This window comes from Xiphias gladius, chromosome 22 (assembly GCF_016859285.1).
Source record: "Xiphias gladius isolate SHS-SW01 ecotype Sanya breed wild chromosome 22, ASM1685928v1, whole genome shotgun sequence".
Taxonomy (NCBI): Eukaryota; Metazoa; Chordata; class Actinopteri; order Istiophoriformes; family Xiphiidae; genus Xiphias; species Xiphias gladius.
In genome coordinates this window covers 25,641,989-25,662,659 of record NC_053421.1, presented here as the reverse complement: position 1 = coordinate 25,662,659, position 20,671 = coordinate 25,641,989, and the positions used below count along the sequence as shown (strand labels likewise).

General features: G+C 41.3%; 1 protein-coding gene across 1 annotated transcript; it reads left to right on the top strand.

Moving 5' to 3' along the window:
• Positions 1-3,672: 3,672 nt before the first annotated feature.
• LOC120784034 (neurexophilin-1) lies at positions 3,673-15,429 on the top strand. The gene is made up of 2 exons (XM_040117451.1): positions 3,673-3,753; positions 14,632-15,429. The coding sequence occupies exons 1-2, from the start codon at positions 3,673-3,675 to the stop codon at positions 15,427-15,429; spliced, it is 879 nt and encodes a 292-aa protein (XP_039973385.1).
• The last annotated feature ends 5,242 nt before the right edge of the window (positions 15,430-20,671 follow it).

The following is a 20,671-nucleotide window of genomic DNA, read 5'->3' as shown; positions in this document are numbered from 1 at the left end:
TCTTCTGAAAATAAACGAGGACATGGTTGTGAACACACAGTGGTAAAGTCATGAAGTCTGAAGTCATTTCTGTCTACTGTCATATGTTCGCTGTAGAACAGAACATCAACGGGTAAGGCTGGTTTCTTCTTATGCATTTTTCTTTTCGTCAACCGATCCCACGAGAAGAGCAGAACCAAGAATTTGTTCGACTTCGGAAACCAACGCCGGTATCGATATTTGGACACACCGAGAAATTGGTAATGCTTCATTTACAGGTCCATTATTTACTAATAACTTCTTGAAAGAACCATGTACTTTGGAACTAACAGCGGGAAAAACGGAGACAAGGTTCTGAGACTTAGTTGATGGATTTCCATGAAAGAAAATGCTCCATTTAAACATCAGTGAGTATTTTCTTACTCATTTTGTTTACTATTGGAAACTTTATCCTGCATTTCTGCTGAGTTGTCTGTTTGTTTGCAGACACATTTCACACTTTCCATGATGAGCTCACCTGCTATCCTCTGAATAAACGTCCCAAGGTTGTGCTAAGCGTAGCATTTAGAAATAACTGGAAGTGCACCAACCGATCACTTTATATTTGACCAATAATTAATACCAAATTATATGGCTCTTTCCAGAAATCATTTTAGGAGATTAATTTGAAAATTTACGGACCTATAAAATGAAGCGTTACCAAGAAATCCCAGCTATATATCGACCAGTAGTAACTTTTTAAACATAAAAAATCTTGATCAGATTTGTTTTTTGAGGAATCGTGACCGGACTATTTTACGCCATAAACACTAATATATCTGCAGTAAGATATTAACAGCCAATAAATCGTTGTAGCTCTATTCAGTATTTTTCAACTTCCCTACCCCGTCTGTGGTTCTCAGCCAAAAGTCGTTTTGTTCCTACTGAAAACATATACCTGTAAAAAACGGCTCACAAATATAGTTTATTTGTTTTTTATTTTAAGGCTCATTAAATTTCTAACACAGCTGAGCACTGTGGTTTTCAGCCAAAGTTACTCAAACATGCATCCGTTCGGGACTATTTTCAGCTGTGGATTAATACACGTTTGGTGTAAGCTAGCAAATATCCCACATCCAGCGACGGCAGGACAGTTTAACAGTTTTTGGGGCAACAATGGAGCTCTATGGCACAGAGGAGTTTACACAGGGTATATGAGGCTTTGGATACGCGGGCAACACTGTGTTAGCAGGATCAGTTCATTGTCGGTTTGGATCTTTTCTTGAGATTTGGTGACGATAGGAAAAATAAAGAATATTACCGGACTTATCCTGTAAGGTGGAATAGCAGAGGAAATGGATTGTAACAACTAACTACGATGCTTCAAAGACCAAAGTGAGTCCTTAAATGCAGCTCGGTCTGCACTTACAATAACAGTCAGTGGCTTTAACCATTTAAAGGTGAGCTCCACAAATTTTTAAAGGCTGACTTAAAGCAACAGTCACGTGCTCGTCATTACACCGAAATAGGTTTCACTTGCTGTAAACGTTCCTCCTGTTCAAAGTGGAATTTAACAGAGCTCTTCCTTATAGACGTCCAGTGGGAGAGAGGAAATCCACAGTCCTCGTTCTGCGCAAAAATGTCTTCAAAAGGTTCATCTGGAGCCGGTTTGAGGCTTCCGCAGTCTGAGTCAATCAAGGCAGCTGGGGAGCTTCCAAGCTACTGTGTGGTGCGGTGCAAGATTCCCTCTGCGCGACTGTCGTCCCACTGCAGCTCAACGCGGAAACATTCTCTGTGGGAAAGGGCAGAAGGAGTTTTTGCACTGAAAAAGCCTATAACTTTGGAAGATTCCCGCTAGATTCCATCAACTCAGACCGCTGAGGCCTCGCTTCAGCTCCGGAACGAGGACCGCTCCGCGCCACGTCAGCCGGGAGCGTGTTAGCGCGCCACATCTTCTCATGACCGGTACGAACGGGGGGAATGATTACGACGGGTAAAAACCGGTTCGCGCTCAACTGCCGATACAAGGCAGACTTTAAAAAATTGTGGACCCATCCTTTAATCTAAGGTTTCCTTCCGAAAAATTTCCACTACGATTAAAAACTAAGATTAATCTGACGCATTAAATTTGTATGTGTAGATCATGAGTTGATTAGGTCGTTTTTTGAGCTTTTTGTTGTTTTTTTTTAAAGGGGCGCTCCACTGATCTTACAGTTTACTAGTCACTGTACTACTCGAAAGTGACGACACCTGAGCAGTCACGGCTTGGGATTGAAGACTGTTGAAGACCAAATGGAAAGCCTGCGTTACAAACTGTGGCCGTGGAGCTTTAGAAACGTGGGCGTTTACCGGACAGGGAGCGTCGGGCACAAGATGCTGTCGAGTGGCTTTGTTGGACGTAAAGGGTTTTGGAGTTTGCCTGCTCAATTGTTGGTTAAAAAAAAATAAAAACTCTAAGTTTTGAAGGAAATTTGTTTGTTTGTTTTTTGTTTGTGTGGCAAAAAACTTTACACTTGAATCCGATTTTCACAGAAAAAGAAAACTGTATTTGGCATGAAAACCTAAAAATAATTTTTGTAATTTCAGGTCACTCATTTTCATGTTATCAGTGATGAGTAATTCATGAACATGATGAGAATAAGCGTTTATCGGCATCATAATATTATTATTTTATATGTTATTGATGTTATTATTAAAGGCTTGCGACCTGATTGGGGCACAACATACAGAATACACTGCTTTAGAGATAAAGAGGATGACATTTTCTTCTTGTATCTCGCTGTCGGGCAGATTGTATTTGAAGTTTGCATTCTGCACTTTTGGTTGTTGGTTTTGGTAAAATAGAAAAACCAAAAAATGTCTGAAAGTATTGAAAGAAATTATTAAAGTAGTTTATTTTTGTTTGTGTCGTAAAAAATTTACACTCAAATCTGTTTTCAAGAAAAAATAAACATAAAATATATTAGATATGTCATGAGGTATAAAAACTTAAATAGCCTTTAAATTTTTTTTAATGACAGGTGACTTACTTCCACAGGTTGCGACTGATGTAATTCATAGACATGATGAGAATAAGCTGCAACATGTCAATATGTCAATAACAAGCACCAACAGTCTTGTAATATGCTTTTTTAACACTTGAATAAACCAAATGTACATAAATCTAATGTATCTCAAAAAAAACTAAAAAAAAAGCAAAGCCACTGCAGCTGACGGCCACTAGATGTCAGGCCCTGACGTGGTTAAAAGAAAAGTTGCCTCTAAAAAGTCTATAATGTGGACCTCCTTCTCTGCTCCCCCCTTTCTCCTGTCTCCCTCCCCCTTCCTCACTCACTCTATTTCTCTCTCCACTCCCCCCCTCCTCCTCCTCAACCTCGGAGCGCACTATATAAAAGATCCCTCCACACTGACAGTCAGATCTACAAACACCTCCGTTCTCGCCACAGCGCCTCCAAAACGCCGCCTCCACAAGCACCCCGGTGGTCACTTGAACCGTCCTAAGCATCAGACATCTGACCCTCCTGAATGAGCCTGAGAGGACCGGTCCCTGCTCTCTCGCCTCAGGACCGCCTTGCCCACTCTTTATTTCTCCTCAAGTTCGGCAGCTGATACCGCTTCAGCCAAGAGGAGATTTTTTTTTCTTTTTCTTTTTCTTTTTTTTTTTTTTTTTTTTTTGGGGGGGGGGGCTGTTGAGAAGATCAAGGACAGTTTGACATGAGGGGAGACACTCCACAAAGAGGCATGAAGACCACATGTCTGTGGGCCGCCGCCGCGCTGCTGTCAGTCGTCTCCCTGGTGAGTTAAATGTCATTTCGATTTGACCTTTCTTTATTTTCTCATCCTCTAATATCTCTACGTTTTCTGTGATTAACGTGTGCACTCATCTAGGGGCAGGAATGTCAAGGAGTGTCTGCAAAGAGACATTTTGACAAGTGAGTTTCAGGCGGTGCAAAGACCTCACGATGTGCAAACAAGCAGAAATGCATCATTTTAAGATCTTGTTAGTTGCAGTCTGATAATGTGGACATCTGGAATAATGTCAAGCATGGTGTCGTTCTGGTGTCGTTTTTCTTCCTTTCTCGGGGTCATTCTACCTGTTATAGTAGAGTTAAAGGCATTTTTTGCACTGTTTTCCTTAAATTCGAAGCCTATGATCTAATGATTCATTCCCATCTTCGTGAATTAACGAACGTTAGTGTGAACGCGAGCTTCCCAAATCCAAATCCGCATCTTGACAAATCCACCCGTGCACACACACACACACACACGCCCGCTGGATGTTTCCCCTTCAACGCTATCAATCCAATCCTTCCTTTGCAATTTTCCCCCTCCGTTCTCGCATTTCCAGATGCAGTTCAATAAGAATACATTTGACAGCGCGGCGGCGAACAGCCTGAGCCCATTATGACAAACATACCAGGATGCTTCTAACTCAATGCCCTGACAGTTTGTGACAACCCAATTCCTTTAATCCTCGGAGAGACAGTAACCCCTCACCCACTGATAAATCTGTCAACAAAGCAATCAAAGCAGAACAGGAGCCACTCCTCTCTCCAACAAAAATTCCATAAACTTAATCCCCACAAACTTGACTGGCCTTAAAAAGCTCCTGTGGTGTTATCTGTGTTTAATTTGCATAGTGATGGAAAGAAGTCAATTACTATTAATTATTCTCTACAACTTAATACCCATTATCGAATTGAATTCACCGTCTCGAAAACCATAAACTCAATTTCACAGCTGACTAAGCACACTAATCGTTTCACCCCCCACCACCTTTTTTTTTTTTTTTGGGGGGCTGTTGAGAAGATCAAGGACAGTTTGACATGAGGGGAGACACTCCACAAAGAGGCATGAAGACCACATGTCTGTGGGCCGCCGCGCTGCTGTCAGTCGTCTCCCTGGTGAGTTAAATGTCATTTCGATTTGACCTTTCTTTATTTTCTCATCCTCTAATATCTCTATGTTTTCTGTGATTAACGTGTGCCCTCATCTAGGGGCAGGAATGTCAAGGAGTGTCTGCAAAGAGACATTTTGACAAGTGAGTTTCAGGCGGTGCAAAGACCTCACGATGTGCAAACAAGCAGAAATGCATCATTTTAAGATCTTGTTAGTTGCAGTCTGATAATGTGGACATCTGGAATAATGTCAAGCATGGTGTCGTTCTGGTGTCGTTTTTCTTCCTTTCTCGGGGTCATTCTACCTGTTATAGTAGAGTTAAAGGCATTTTTTGCACTGTTTTCCTTAAATTGGAAGCCTATGATGATAAATTTAACATCCACGCACCGGATTTTTAACTGCTCCATCTAATGATTCATTCCCATCTTCGTGAATTAACGAACGTTAGTGTGAACGCGAGCTTCCCAAATCCAAATCCGCATCTTGACAAATCCACCCGCGCACACACACACACACACACACACGCCCGCTGGATGTTTCCCCTTCAACGCTATCAATCCAATCCTTCCTTTGCAATTTTCCCCCTCCGTTCTCGCATTTCCAGATGCAGTTCAATAAGAATACATTTGACAGCGCGGCGGCGAACAGCCTGAGCCCATTATGACAAACATACCAGGATGCTTCTAACTCAATGCCCTGACAGTTTGTGACAACCCAATTCCTTTAATCCTCGGAGAGACAGTAACCCCTCACCCACTGATAAATCTGTCAACAAAGCAATCAAAGCAGAACAGGAGCCACTCCTCTCTCCAACAAAAATTCCATAAACTTAATCCCCACAAACTTGACTGGCCTTAAAAAGCTCCTGTGGTGTTATCTGTGTTTAATTTGCATAGTGATGGAAAGAAGTCAATTACTATTAATTATTCTCTACAACTTAATACCCATTATCGAATTGAATTCACCGTCTCGAAAACCATAAACTCAATTTCACAGCTGACTAAGCACACTAATCGTTTCACCCCCCCCCACCACCTTTTTTTTTTTTTTTTTTTTTAAACTTTACGAACCCCTTCCTCCTGCTCTGAAAGGACAAGAGGATTCTTCGATTTCCGAAGCGGTAACATTAACTACCACGGACTCCCATATTGTCACAATATAGAGACAAACATTAATCGTTAAAGATGTGAGTTATAAGCACGAGAGCATCACAGTAGTGCGAGCTGATCTCAGAGCATCACTTGATGGGAGTGTTTTTTTTTTTTTTTCCCAGACTGGGCTGCCAAATTGCTTTGCTATGCTTTAATGGGATGATCATAATTGTTTCGTACTCGCTGCATCCTAAGCTTTCGCCTGCAGCTCCTTCAACAGATTGACAGACCCATGGGAACCGCACAAACTTATTTTGGCCGCCTTTGAACCAAGTCGTGTGTGAAATAATATGATTATGCATTTTTCCTCTGGGTAAGTTGGAAAACTGGTGGCTAGGGGTTTTTTTTCTCCCCCCCCCCTCCTCTTCCTCCTCCTCCTCCTTCTTCAAAACTGCCCCGCTCTAATATCCCGCAGTCTGTCCACATACAGCACTTATCCTCCTCAGAAGTCATGGTAATAATTGTGCCCCGGCCTCTCAGTGATAGGACTCGGCTCCATCCACAGCTTCCTGTGATGTCTTGACACACTTTCTGATTTGTCGTCATCTCTGACCCCCCTCAGGTAACACTTTGATACCACTGGGAGAATGCAGACCTAAACTCTTAGCTGGCGTCGAAATGCCCCCGTGGTTGATCCATCAGCTCAACTACAGGGGGGACCTCACCAGGCGAGACAAGCTCACTGTAAATGAGTGTGACGATCATAGCCCGAGTGCTCGGACGGAAGATACTCTAAAAGACGGCATCAACACGCTAAGGGCTCTTAAACCACCTTTCTTTCAAACACGGGAAGGTGGCTCTAAATTGATGATATTTCATAAAGCGATATATTTCTCCTTTTCCTCTTGAACTCTTCTTGCTGAGAGTCTTCTGATAGAAGTTTCATGGCTACCGAAAGCGGAGAATTAGATTAAAATAAGCTTTTACCGGGAGATGAGGCCAGAGGTCGGTGGCTGTCTTATAGCCCAGAGGTCGCAGGTTTGATCCCACAACAGCCACATGCCCGGGATCCAAACTCTAATAGCTCCTCACACTTTAAGCCTCTCCGGATAAGAGCATCGGTGTAATGCCTAAAAATTTAAAAACTAAATAAGTCCACACAACTCCTTTCCACAGGTTGCGGTGCGGTGCGGTGTCTGCGCACGAAAACTATTACAGGACAACAACTCTATTCACTTCTGAATGTTGCAGCCGAACTCTGAACACGCGGCACCCAATCAAGATTGCAAAGTGGCAGCCGGAATCTGCCGTCAGCCCGGTCCCACTCTATTCTTACTCTGTTAAACGAGAAGCGTCGCATTCACCAGTCCTCCCCGCGCAGCCGTCACAGCGGCCGCAGCATTCAGGTAAATGAAAAGTGACACACACTCTCATTCTTCCTCGCACGGTTTTGTGTGCGGCCCACCGCCGAGTCATCTGGCTCCTCCGGTGGTTCTATTAAAGGTGGAATTTGTTGGCTGTTTCGGAGGACCAGCCCATAGAATATCCCTCGAGCTCCCGAGGGAAGCCGGGGTTGTTTATCTTCCTGTTTCAAAGAGCGGACGCCTGCGCCTTATCACAGCCTCGCCAAGAGCAGATAGCATTTAGGTTCGTCCAACAGCCTGCCCGCCTGCCGCATCTGGCAATCTGAGAGTGGTTTCCTAAAGGACTTCTGCATACCGACGCCGTTTGTGTTATCTTGTCAAGGGATCTTTGCCTCACAAACCAAACTTGGGAACAATATTAACAGACAGTTAAATGGGGTTTGGGGGTGGGAGACGCTTGCATAACAAACCGCAGGTCGAAAAAGTTGGAAAACTCTGAGCCATTCAAATGAAAGCCTCTAAATATGATTGGAAGATATGTTTGAATATCTTTCAATAAAAAAAAAAACCACCTACATTTAATATATACTGTGAATTAAGTTTTTATACGACTGCATTTGCACAAGGCTTTGACAGAGTCTGTGTCACAAACTGCACGCATGGAGTCTGAAAGAACGGTTGTCAGGGTCGAACAAAAAGGTGCCTTTGTCTGTTTCTGGGTAAACGCATTGGCTCCACCGATGCTATGGATTCAAAAAAATAAAATAAAAAAATCAGGATATCTCAGCCTCTGCCGCTTCGTGAGTCCCCAGACGTATGAAGAAGTGCAATACTACATCACTGGAGTACCCATTAAACGCTGCTGATCAAAAATATATTTTACTTTAATGTAATATCATATAAAGCCCCCGAAAATATGGCTTCAAATCATAACTATTTCATCTTGCAAAACACTATATATTCATTGTCAAATATGCAACCATCAAGGTTAAAGCTCATCCTTACATGTAGTTATTACTTATTAATAGTTTGACACTTAAAACTCATCTAGTCTGCTTCTTCGGGATTGCGTGGGTATAATTTGGACAGAGGCACCATGAGCGCACAGCCCAACGACTGTCGTTACGTTTTGGTGCAAATGTCGCTAAATCCTGACTGATGCAGGAGTGCGGAAGTCCTTGACGTCACGTTACACTGAGTGAGCCCGGCCCATCTTAAACCAGTGAGAGGAAAGCGAGGAACACAGGCAACCTCTCACGTGATATCCCCAAAATTTGTTTGAACCTCACAGAGGATCCCATCGCTCACGGTAAAAGCTGATTTAGAAAATACGTTTTCAGGACCCAACTAATGAAATGACACGGGGATCAGCCGCTCCTGTAACGGCTACACCCGTTCATTTGTGCGTTATAGTTCCCAAACTAGAAAATTGTGTAAATGTCACATTTTCGCTGACAATTTTCAAACGCGGAGTAGAAAGTTTGGGATTTTTGGAGCGGCAGCCATTGGTTTTCCTTTTGTTCCTGGACGAGCGGAAAATCTATCAGCAGACCCTGGAAACTTGCTTGACTTTGGGGATGTATTAGAGTGCCCGTCAGACTTAACATCCACTGTGAGGGATTACACAACTCAAGCAGGTTTTAAAGGGGAAGGCTGGTGTTATTCTTTATTTCTCATTGTCAACAAATCCCCTGGAGAAAAAAAAAAACCCAACAATGTGTTAGTCTGTCTCTCAAAACTTGTGTCTGCGGCTCTCAGCCCCAAGTTCATTGGTTGCTACTAAAGATGTAAATCCTTAAAACCAGCTCAAAAACATGTACTTTCTTCTTCTTTTTTTTTTTTGTTTTTTTTTTAAGGCTACATAATTTCCTAAAACCACCTGGGCACTGTAGTTACTAGCAGCTGTTGTCTCAAAGTGCATTTGTTGGGAGCCATTTTTTCAGTTGCGGATTAATATGCATTTGGAGCACAGGTGAGTATTTACAGCAGCAGGACGGCGTATGTGCCCACGTTCGCGGCATTGATGGAACATGTCACCCAGTGCGACACCGCGGTTCATTTCAGTGTTTTAGCGACGGAGGTCTATGGAACAGGGGAATAAGATAGATCTGACTTTGGCTGCAGAGTCAACACTTGTCAGCAGGACTGACCCACTGGTTGTTTGGCAAATGTTGACGGCAGGAAAAATGTAGAATATCGCCAAACTTATCCTTCAAGAGTTTTTTCATATGGAGAAATGAATGGAAATAAATAGCTGCCTTACTATTTCTTTTGTGCAGGAGTTTCTATGAAAGCTAATTGTTTCCTTTTTGAATAATTTATGTTTCTCCCAGCAGTGAACATGATGTATCCTCTTTTTTGCTTTATTTCTTTGTTGCAGACATTAATATTAATTCAGGCCAACTGCTAGTTTGTACTTTCTATTTCTATTCAAACCCTTTTTTTGGGCACATAATTACTGTAGATATGTATTATTATTTTATTATTGATTTCCTTTTTTTCTATGTAGTAGCTTCTCTGATAATTGTTTCTTTGTTGGTTAATTTATGATCCATGTATTGTATTTTACCAAATTGTTGTGATGTAGTAGATTCTACATCTTACAACTTCATTTTTTTTTCTATATCTTTTCCATCTTTTATTGTAAATCTTACTTTACTTTGTCCCCTTAGGGAATAACAGGTTCAGCCAGGAACACCGACTCACAACCACCTGAGTGATGGGTTTATTTATGTCTAAATCAGACATACCTCTAACAATTATTTTCATTATTGATTGATCTGCAGATTATTTTCTTGATTAATAGATGAACTGTTTGGTCTATAAAATGTCAGAAAATGGTGAAAAATGCCCATCGCAGTTTCTTAAAGTTCGAGTTGACTGACCAACCAACAGTCCAAAACCCAAACATATTTAAGTTACTATGACATAGGACAAAAAAGAAAAACCCGGAAAACGATTTTAACAATTAATCAATTATTCTAAATAGTTTCAGATAGATTTTTTATGATTAACTGACTAATCATTTCGGCTTTAAATGTTGCATGACAAAGATATTGCTCTGTTAAATTAAATTTATTGAGAGCTATCTGTTCAGTGTGCAAAACGTTTTTCTGACTTTTACATTACTGATAATATTTTACAAAGTATTCATGATTTATAGTAAATGGGCTGAAACCTCTGGTAAGATTCCTTAAGGTGGTAGTCTCCGACCGCAGGGTGCGGACCCCTTCTTTGGGTAGACTATTAATGAGAAAATGTATTTAATCTTATCATTTTTTTCTCTAATCTTTGCTTTCTTCTCGTGAAATGCCGGATTGTTTTACGTGTACTGGTCAGTAGAAAGTATTTAAAATGGAACAATCTGAGAAGATTAGATGGGAGATTCACTCTTTGGTTGAACCGCTCACGATTCACGGACGCGCACAACCTGTGACGAATGGTCGCAAGTGGCAGCTGCTGCTTCCTTTTAAGGTCACATCCCAACCAAAAACATTGGGTGATGCCGTTTTAAAGACGACTACTGAAATCCAATCAAACTCATAAAATACCTCATTATTAAATCAAGCCAATCAAATGCAAAGCAGAATTCACCTTTACCTGTCAACAATAACGTTTGTCCCTTACTTGATATTTAATAAAATCCAATATTGACAATCCAATATCTGTTACACCCAAAGTTATCAAAGTGTGACTGTTGACCTTTTACGCTGGCATGTTTGTTTTGTTTTTTCCCTGGTCCTTTATCCAACAGCTCTTTCCATCTTCTCTCTCTGCAGTATCTCTTTCAGACGCATTAATGCATCTAACACTAGCACTCTCTCTTTGTGCCTCGCTTGCATGTTTTTGAAGCCAGCGAGAGGTAAATCTTGGCCCACTGAGTGTTGGTGCAGTCAGTCGGGGTGTTCTGGATATAAACATTGCTTTAGTCAGGACTGCCTCTGATCTGCCTAATCTCCCCGGGCTGGATTACAGGTTGGGCTCTAATCCGTGAAGTGGGGTCTCTGTGAATGTGCCTCCGAGTGCTCTAATCCAGAGACTGTCAGGTGCTTTAGATGAAAGCTAATTGCATGTCACAGTTTGGGGACCATGCATAGCGCCGGTGACAACAGAGCGAGTTGCCACAACAAGGAATTAGGTCTGACGATGACTGGGCACGCACTTCAGATGTGCTGTGTAATTTTGATAATCTTGGAAGGAAAATAGTGAAGAAATCCCCCTCTAAAAAATTTGATTCCACTGACACCTCCTCTTACAAAATGAGTCATCACATGAAGTTGCAGAAACTCACGCCGCTTTTCCAAAGCATGGTGTTGTAGGCAGTCTAATTTCTCAGTGGACAAAATGATAAAACTTGAACCAGTATCTCTCTTAAACTCGCTTGGATCTGTGCTGTTTAGGAAACATTTCCCCCCATTTACACCTTAAAATGCTGTATCCACACATGCGGTACGCTGTCACTTATATTAGCCTGACAGACACTTGTCGAAGCCCAAAGCAGTTTCCTAACATCCCTTGATCTGGTTTCAGGACTCCGCTGAGATTGAAACCCAGTTACTGAGAAGCATCGGTAATTACCGCACCACGAAAGTGATATTTCATCGTCTCACTAGAGACTACAGTCCTTGAACAAGTCAGAATAGACAAAATAATGAAAAATAAATGGGGCTTAGAGTTTGCATTACCGGTCAAAGGTCGTTTAGAGACGATTTATTCTTCTAGAGTCACTGGAAACATCTTAGATTGAATTCACATTCAAAATTGCAAAGGATCAAGTGTTAGAAATCCATTTGACCAAACCCTATACTTGCATTTGGAAAGAAGTTCATCAGTTTTTCCTCAACATAATTTTTCACCTTGTGACATACAAAGTGTGTGAAAATGTGATGTTATCTTAATGCTTTGTCAGCAGCAACTGTAACACTTTAAGCCCCCCTCTTTAGCATTTATCAGCAGTACACAAACATCTTAAGAAATGGTTTATAACACTCTATAATGTTGCTGTAAAGCAGCTATGAGCACATTTTAAGTGTTTATTAATGCACAGTATTTGTCAGCAATTATCACTTCTCCTATGAAGACTTATTTTATATCATTACAGCTGTGTTTTACTATATTTTTCGTTCCTTATCTGTCCAGCACAACAGTTATTGTCGCCCAGGGGAGGAGTTGGAAATGTTAACAAATAAATTAAGGAATACTTACACATCTGTGTGGGAATAGGAGGACTTAAAGCTCTGCCCCCATCAACTTAACTCAGCTGCTGTATTAACCTATAAAATGCATTCATTTGTACCATTGTCATTTTTCACACTTTTCACAGAAATAACTGGAACATGACCAAACGTGAAATATTCTTCAACCAAAAAAAAAAAAAGAAAAAAAAAAATGACTGAAATATAATGTCATAATCGACTTTATAGCTCCTTGGCTGACAGTCTATAAGATACTATTTCACTGAACTTTTACATCCTAAGGAGCTTTATGTTTGACTATAATGGCGCCAATAAATCCTGAACAGGAAGCCGCCCTCATCCTCTCACCCACTTTATCTTTTTACAATACATCACCAGAGAGGCAACATGATAGACTTTTGTTTCCAGCAATGGAAGGCAAAAGAGGTGTTCATTAATACAGTTTAACTGCCCCACTGCACAAGGAAACTGCTGAAATTCATATTTCTCTTCACCTTGTCACTGCAAACATTCCCCTTTGAAGGTCCTGCAGCTTCCTTTTCTTTTACAAAAGCAACTGGCTGCAAAGATCTTGCTATTTCAAAACTTTTTTATCAGTTTGAAACGCTGCAATCACCGTGTATCATACGTTGCCTCTAAAGAAGGCTCAGGCTATCTTCCTCTATTCAGAGAGCTACTAAGCCAAAGTCTCCACAACGCCACTAACGGTTTGTTCACATCTGGTAATTCATCACCGAGGTCTCTTCAAAACAGCTGGAGGCCATCTTTTCAAAATCCTCCACTCTGAAGCCAAGTGCATAAAATGAACGCGCGCGTCAGGGAAAGATCACAACTCCGGCAACGGCTTCCACAGTGAGAGCTCCTCTCACACTCTGGCCTACAGTACTACAATGTCATTCAGGGAACTTTCTGAATGAGAGAAGACCTTATTTTCAGAGTATCGATCGCAGGGTGAAGGTACAAAATGTGAACGCGTCGACCAGATAGATCTGCTGTCACGTTCCTCAGCCGGGGTTTGGACATCGCTGTCACAGGCCTCGGTGGGGTGTGCGGGGTGTCTTCGCTCTCTCATCTGTGTGATTGTCAGAGGAGAGACTCAGAATGAATCATCAATCATCCATTCAGGGCACATTCAGCAGGTAATAGTCTGCCGTTGCATCACGTCTGCACCCAAAAAGGGCTTCATTCATCTCGATGTATGGCAGGAATACCCTTAATCTTAATTAGGACACCCCCGCACAAGACGTTTCACACACTGTAAGACTTAGGTACAACATTAACACCGTTTGTTATCGGTGCTAACATGCTTGTGGATGGATAAATCTGATTTTTTTGGTTTTTTCGTTACTACGGAGATTGGTCCTGTTTGCTACTTAGAAGGATTTCGTCAGATTTTGAGGAAACACTAAGCAAGCACATGTTCACCAAACACTAATACCAGACAGAACACTGACGTTGTACAATTCTGCAAAAACTCAGATTACGTTCAATGAAAATGTTCGTTTATTTCCTTATTTTCTACAACGTCCTTGCACAGCAACTACAGTATGGTTAACGTAAGGGAAAAGTCATTGTTCCGGCAAATAAACTAACGAAACCTAACACAATACAACCAACATTAATAGTTGGACTGCTACAAGACACTTCTCTGATATCTGGCGTGAAAGTTGGACGTGCTATAGCCGTATCCACCAACATCCACCACCCAATCTCCACACACAAACAGTGTATCGACAAACTTGATTGCCGAATTCTTGGAAGCATGGCCTATTTGAGATAAACTGCCCTAATGTCACTTGAACGTAAACATATGTCGTTTTTTGGCAGTGTGCTGAAATGACTGACGCTGTGATTTTTTATTTTGGAGGACAGTCCAATTCACATGGGCATACCTCTGACAGACATGCACATTTCATCCTTATACCATGCTCTAATGTTCCCAGACAAAATTTATACAAGCTCCAAAAAATATGGCAACCATCAGCTAATCTGCATGATTGTCTGTCACCGCATGTACTTTGATGCATTTAGAGTATTGTGCAGCTTGAGTGTTTTCCAGTTGAAAAATTTGGCAAATTTTCACAATTTTTTTTGTTTGTTTCTTTGTTTGTTTTTTTCTTCCAGGTTACCAGTGCCAATTCCCCAAGTTCAGGAAATTCGAACTTAAGGGAGAGTTCAAAATCCAAAGTGAAGACCTACTGGACCGAAAGCAGCAAGGCCTTCTCAATCAGCCGTCTGCTGTCCCAGACACTCTATGGCAAAGACAACTTCACCTCTCTGGACCTGAACTATGATGAGGCAGACTCCTTCTCTAAACAGGAGCAGTGGAACTGGCTTTACAACGCTTCAAACCCCCGCGACCCTCGATCCAGGACAAAAAGGAGGCCCATCGTCAAGACCGGCAAGTTCAAGAAGATGTTCGGTTGGGGCGACTTTCATTCTAACATCAAGACTGTGAAGCTCAACCTTCTGATCACTGGTAAAATCGTTGATCACGGTAACGGGACATTCAGCGTCTACTTCCGCCATAACTCGACCGGTCAGGGCAACGTGTCTGTGGGACTTGTTCCTCCGACCAAGGCTGTGGAGTTCCAGGTCCACCAGCAGCACCAGCAGTACCACCACCATCACCACCAGCAGCAGCAGCAGACGGCTCTTGAGACCAAGGACACCAAGCTGTTCAACTGCAGGGTGGAGTACGAGAAGGTGGAGAAGGGCACCAGGAACTCACTGTGTGCCCACGACCCCTCGCAGAGCTGCCCGCAGGAGCAGACCCAGAGCCACGTGTCCTGGCTGTGCTCCAAGCCCTTCAAAGTCATCTGCATCTTCATCACCTTCTACAGCACCGACTACAAGCTGGTGCAGAAGGTGTGTCCAGACTACAACTACCACAGTGACACCCCCTACCTCCCCACTGGGTGATCGTGTAGCCAGACGAGGAAAAACATATAAAAAAAAAATTTAAAAAAAAAGACATACAGACAGGCTGTCGGGTCCTGAGCGATGTCAGATTATTTGAACGAAAATGGAGTCAAGACACTTCAAACCTGAAATGTTTACAGGCATTATTACAGCTAACATATCCTTGTCGCAAGACTGATATTGCTCCAATGAACAGACCTTCCCTGAGGTCGTTACGAGAGCATTTAGGGAAGCATTTATAGGCTTGCAATACTCATATTATATGCATAGCTGCTTACATCGAAAGGAAATTCTCAAGCCAACTGTAAAAATGTACTGATTATATTTATGTAAATATTGTGGATTCCACACAAAGACCAGAATACAATTTAATTAATGTTTTCTCCTGCTAATTTCGTTGTTTATGTTGATATTGTATTTCCTTCTCAATCATGCTTTCTGTCTTTTCCAATCATTCTCTGGTAGTCATTGCAAACACGTAAATGTCAATGCAAATAAGAAGAATCTGTCAGTATGCATTAGAGGGCATAATGGAAAAAGCAAACATATTTTGAGTGGTGTTGTTTTCTGCAGTGTGATTGTTAGAGTGAATATACCCCTCTGATATTGTTGTTGGAATCTCGTCCATGTCCATGCATGAACCAAATATGATAAACAACTGAACAACGTCCATCTATATTTTCATGTTATTGCAGCTGTCAAAAATAATCTTCATCAAGTCACGACTGTTACAGGAGACAAAGAGAAAAAAAGTTACTTCTATTTTAATGCTGGTATGTGATAGCAGTTTTAAGGCCACGGGTGGCGCACAGGAAATGAAACCAATGGAAGGCTCCCGTCAGATCAAACATAAGCAAGTAAATGTCGCAATAAATAAATAAAAAACTTGCAGAAGACACAAACGGTGACAGAGATACAGATCACTTTGTCTGCACTGCTTCTTTAAAAAAAATCAAACATTACACACTGCTCTAATTCTGCTGTTTTGTCAGTCCTGCGTTTCCATTTGAGACATTTAGACACTGCTCTTATTTTTGTGAACTTACAAGTCCCGTGTAATAAATGTCAACTGCTGCATGACTAACGTGACAGGCAGCCAGTAGTAAGAAGTGTCAGAGCCACGGTGGCCCCACATTATCCAAAAATAACTATCTGTACACGCTGGAATAATCATTTATATAGAAAAAGCGCACGGTATTGAGAAAAAAAAACAAGGTCATAATTCTTTGAAATGTTTAAAAATATATATATATTAAAAGAGGTGAAAGAGGAAAACATGGAATTTATAGAGATACTGATTTCCTGAAGTTCGTTTAACAACGGTTGAAAGAGAACAAACACCGTGATAAAATGTGGTAAAATGTGTTTTGTTTTGGTTTTTTTTTTGTTTTTTTGCTCCAGAGGAGACAGGACTTGTACATGTACATTGAACAGCAGGTGCTAATCACACATTCCACCTATCAAACATTTGCACCTCTGGTTATCAAAAAAAAAAAAAAAAAAAGGCAAATTCTGGATGAGACTAACACTGGCTGTTAATGATATTGGATGTTCCAATTGGCTATTAAACCTTCATTACATAAATTGGGAGCCAGTGTCTCCACATGAAGCATTTAGAGGAAATGAACACAGTGTAAGTGGGAGCTCTGCAGAGTCAACACCACAGAAAGAATGAATTAAAGTGCCGATAGAAAACCTGTAAAAAAGTACAAATGTGCACCTAGGGGCGCAATCACTGCTGTCTATTTAAATTCAGAGCTCTTTAATATTGTACGCTATAGTATACGCAACACAGTAACTGCTAATGGCAGCCTGGACGACATCCAATATGCCAACATGGGGTGTATTTTCTGACAAGGCGGGCCAGAGAATAGGGGTTTGCCTGTGGGATGAGTGAGCATAAAGGAGTGGAGGAATTTATGATGTGGAGGAACAAGGCTGGCAGAAATCACTGGAAGCACCTGACTCGTAAATTGAGAGCGTGTTTCTGTCACCGAGAAAAAGTAATGACTAATGTCTCAGATTGCTGTTTTGGACCGGTTCTTTCATCTCAATAAAGTGACTTTGATATCTCTCCACCCGCACCGAATGTGCCAGGGACAGTTTGTTCAGCTTCAAAGAATTAAGGCAGCACTTTGCCGAGACAATGTAGCCTCATTATGCACATAATCTTACAAGAGAAAACACATTCGGTGTGAGAGCTGCTAAGAGATGGATCTGTTCCCTGACTGATGTCGTCTGAGGGTAAATGCAACGTATTATAATATGTACTGTTCAAGGCCCGCATAACGATACATTATGCAGATGTATTCACAAATATAACTTAAAGCTGCCCTAATCAATATTTTAACATTAACAATGTATCAAATGACTGCTTGTGATGTGAAAGGTGTCACTTGTTGTGACGATCAAAGAGAGTTAGTGCCCGACTCTTCAGTTCCCCGAGCTCTACGGAGGGTTTTAGCCTCTTTCGGCTCATTGTTTTGGTTTCATGGCCCACAGCTTTACAGCTTTGGTTCCGTCTCACGGGTCTCACCGGCGTTGTTCGTAGCGGCCGCAGATTAGACCAGCTGGTGAACGTACTGGAGCATCCGTAGCATCTGGAAATTTTACTATTACTACTTCAGTTTTTTTACTGTAGTTTTAGTTCCCATTTTGAATGGCCTGTCAATCATGTTTCGGCAGAAATTAAATTCAAAACAATCTCAAATATCTAATAACCTCAATTCAGCTAATCTCTTTCTTGGAGAATAATTTGCACAACTGGGAGAGGTTGGGGGCTTATTTGACTCTTCTTTAAAGCCAGTATTTCTTAAAATATGTTAATTCCAAAGCGACAAACTAGCCTTTTTCCTTTGAGTGCCGTCTATTTAACAAGCTCTCTGTGTATGAATGAAACCGATAGCATTACAAACCAGCAGTGTCTGGACGTCTAAGTTATCTTCGGGCCCAGATCTTCTCCCTCGGTTCAGTTGTCCTGGGCCGGAGCCATCCATGCCTGCCGCCCATCCCCTAGCTCACCCACAATCCCTGATTAATGTGGTCTGGGCGGGAGCTGTCAGAAATGGCAGAGAGAATCATGGGATTTCTCCTTCAGAGTCCCAATGACACCCAGCAGCTGCAGGAGTAAACAGATGACTAACCACTGGCCTTTTGGCAGCCTGTGGAGATTCACACAGAGGGAGTGCTGCGAACATTGCTTTGACATTTAGGTGGATTAGAAAGTTCTTGGGTTCTGTTCTCGTGGTGTCAGAGGTGGTAGGCATAGTAATTATTTGCGTCTTGGTTTTCTTCCGCTTGACCCCCAGCCACGGGGACGATGTAGAGCTTCATTTTTCCACTTGCAGACGTTGGTTCAAATGAAATGTTTAAGTGTGCGACATCCTCACATGCCTCATTTATAAAAAAAATCCCATTTTGTATGGCTACTACGGAAGAAATAATAGGTATCGTACTTTAAAAAACAACAACCAATTGTCATTTCAGATCATGTCCTGCTGCAGAATTTATTTCAAATCTGGGGCTGAAGCTGTCCTGAGGCACAGTTTTGTGTGAGGTATTGACATATTAAAGGTTCTATCAGACAATGGCCGGTGTTTTTTTTTGTTTTTTTTTTTTTTTATCACAAATAAATTACTCTCCTCAAAACACTATTACTCCTCTGGAAATGAAAACTCACTCATTGTGAATGTCTCATATCAGGTAAAAACTGGAGAGAATTAATTAACCTTTGTCATTTTAATTGCTTTAGTGACAGCTGTCCTTTGGTGCTGGAGCTATCCTAATACACATACTGTGGGCTTGTCAATTACTTTCGCAGTGAATAGATTAAAACACCACAGAGGACAGAGTCATTTCATTAGTCAGACTTAATGCCCCCTAGACATAACCAGGTACGAACACTTCGCCTCTAAATATGCAGGAAAATGAACAATACTATTAAGCCCATATGAATCGAATGAATTGTGGCAACATGAAATTAAGTTTACGCTCTATTTAATTCTGTCCCGCTTCTTATTTTGCATTTGGTATACAGATTTTTCTTCCGAGGGGTGTGGAAATTAAAAAAATATTGGGAGGCTTTTAACAAAAGGTCTCTGAAAGACTGAAACAGAGGTCACCTGTGTACTGCAGCCAACTGCTCTAATGGATGTTTAGCGTCGTCACGCTGCCAATTCTTACTCCACTGGATAATGGCTGACTGTCTAATTCTCCCATTTTGCTGTTTGCACATCTATGATCTAATGCTACTCAGCTCACCATGAATCTGAAAGAAATTTAGGCTGCTTTCAAATATCTGCCAGCTGGATGTCTCGGCTGCTCTCAACACCAAATGTCTCCCCCGTTTACCACATTATATGAAGACAAGAGTCGTTTTCACGGCTGCTCTGCCTTTTTTTCCACCGTGAGGATTTTCACACTCTTGCGTGCGGAGCATCAGGACCGCTCTTATAAATTTACAATGAATGTAACGGGTTCATTGTAATGAATTGTATATTCTCAGATTTAATCCGAAATTGAATTCTGAGGTGAAATTCTCAGATTGCTGAAGTCACAGAAGCCCAACATCACAGGAAATAGTAATGAGTGCAACTGCTAAAGATACAGGGATTGAGTCACTATAGCACAGACACAACAATGGCTCAACTTTATCTAAGACCTGTGAGTAGAGAATCTTTAGTGTCGGTGTTATTTTTTATACTAAAGTTGGGTTATTTACAAAGGCTGTATAAAATATTAATTACCATAGTTATGAACTGTCATATTCTACTCTACCTCTTCTACATCTAACAATTCATTTGGGACAATTTTAAGGTAAAACTTTTGTCTAACACTGGGTCAAAGGACCCACATTTTATTTTGGGTAAATAACGCAGAAGCAACATAAAAAAAACAAGACTAACACTGGATCAAAACAACCCATCGTCTCAGTTTTGATTGGTGACCCAATGGTTTTCTACCCATGGGTACTGGGAAAACTTAACCCATCATTCCGTCTGCATCGTACAGACCCAATCACTGAATCAATTTTGATTTGATTGGATTGATTTTGATTATACTATCTGTCAGTATATCAATCTAGTGCTGAAACAAAAAGCCAATTAAGCTATTAATCAATTGAAAGAATATTAATTGGCAAGGATACTGATCGTCAGTGAATCGTTTATAAGGCTGCAACTAACAGCTCATTTCATTATCAATTAATTAGCTGATTATTTTTTCATTAATCACTAAATTGTTT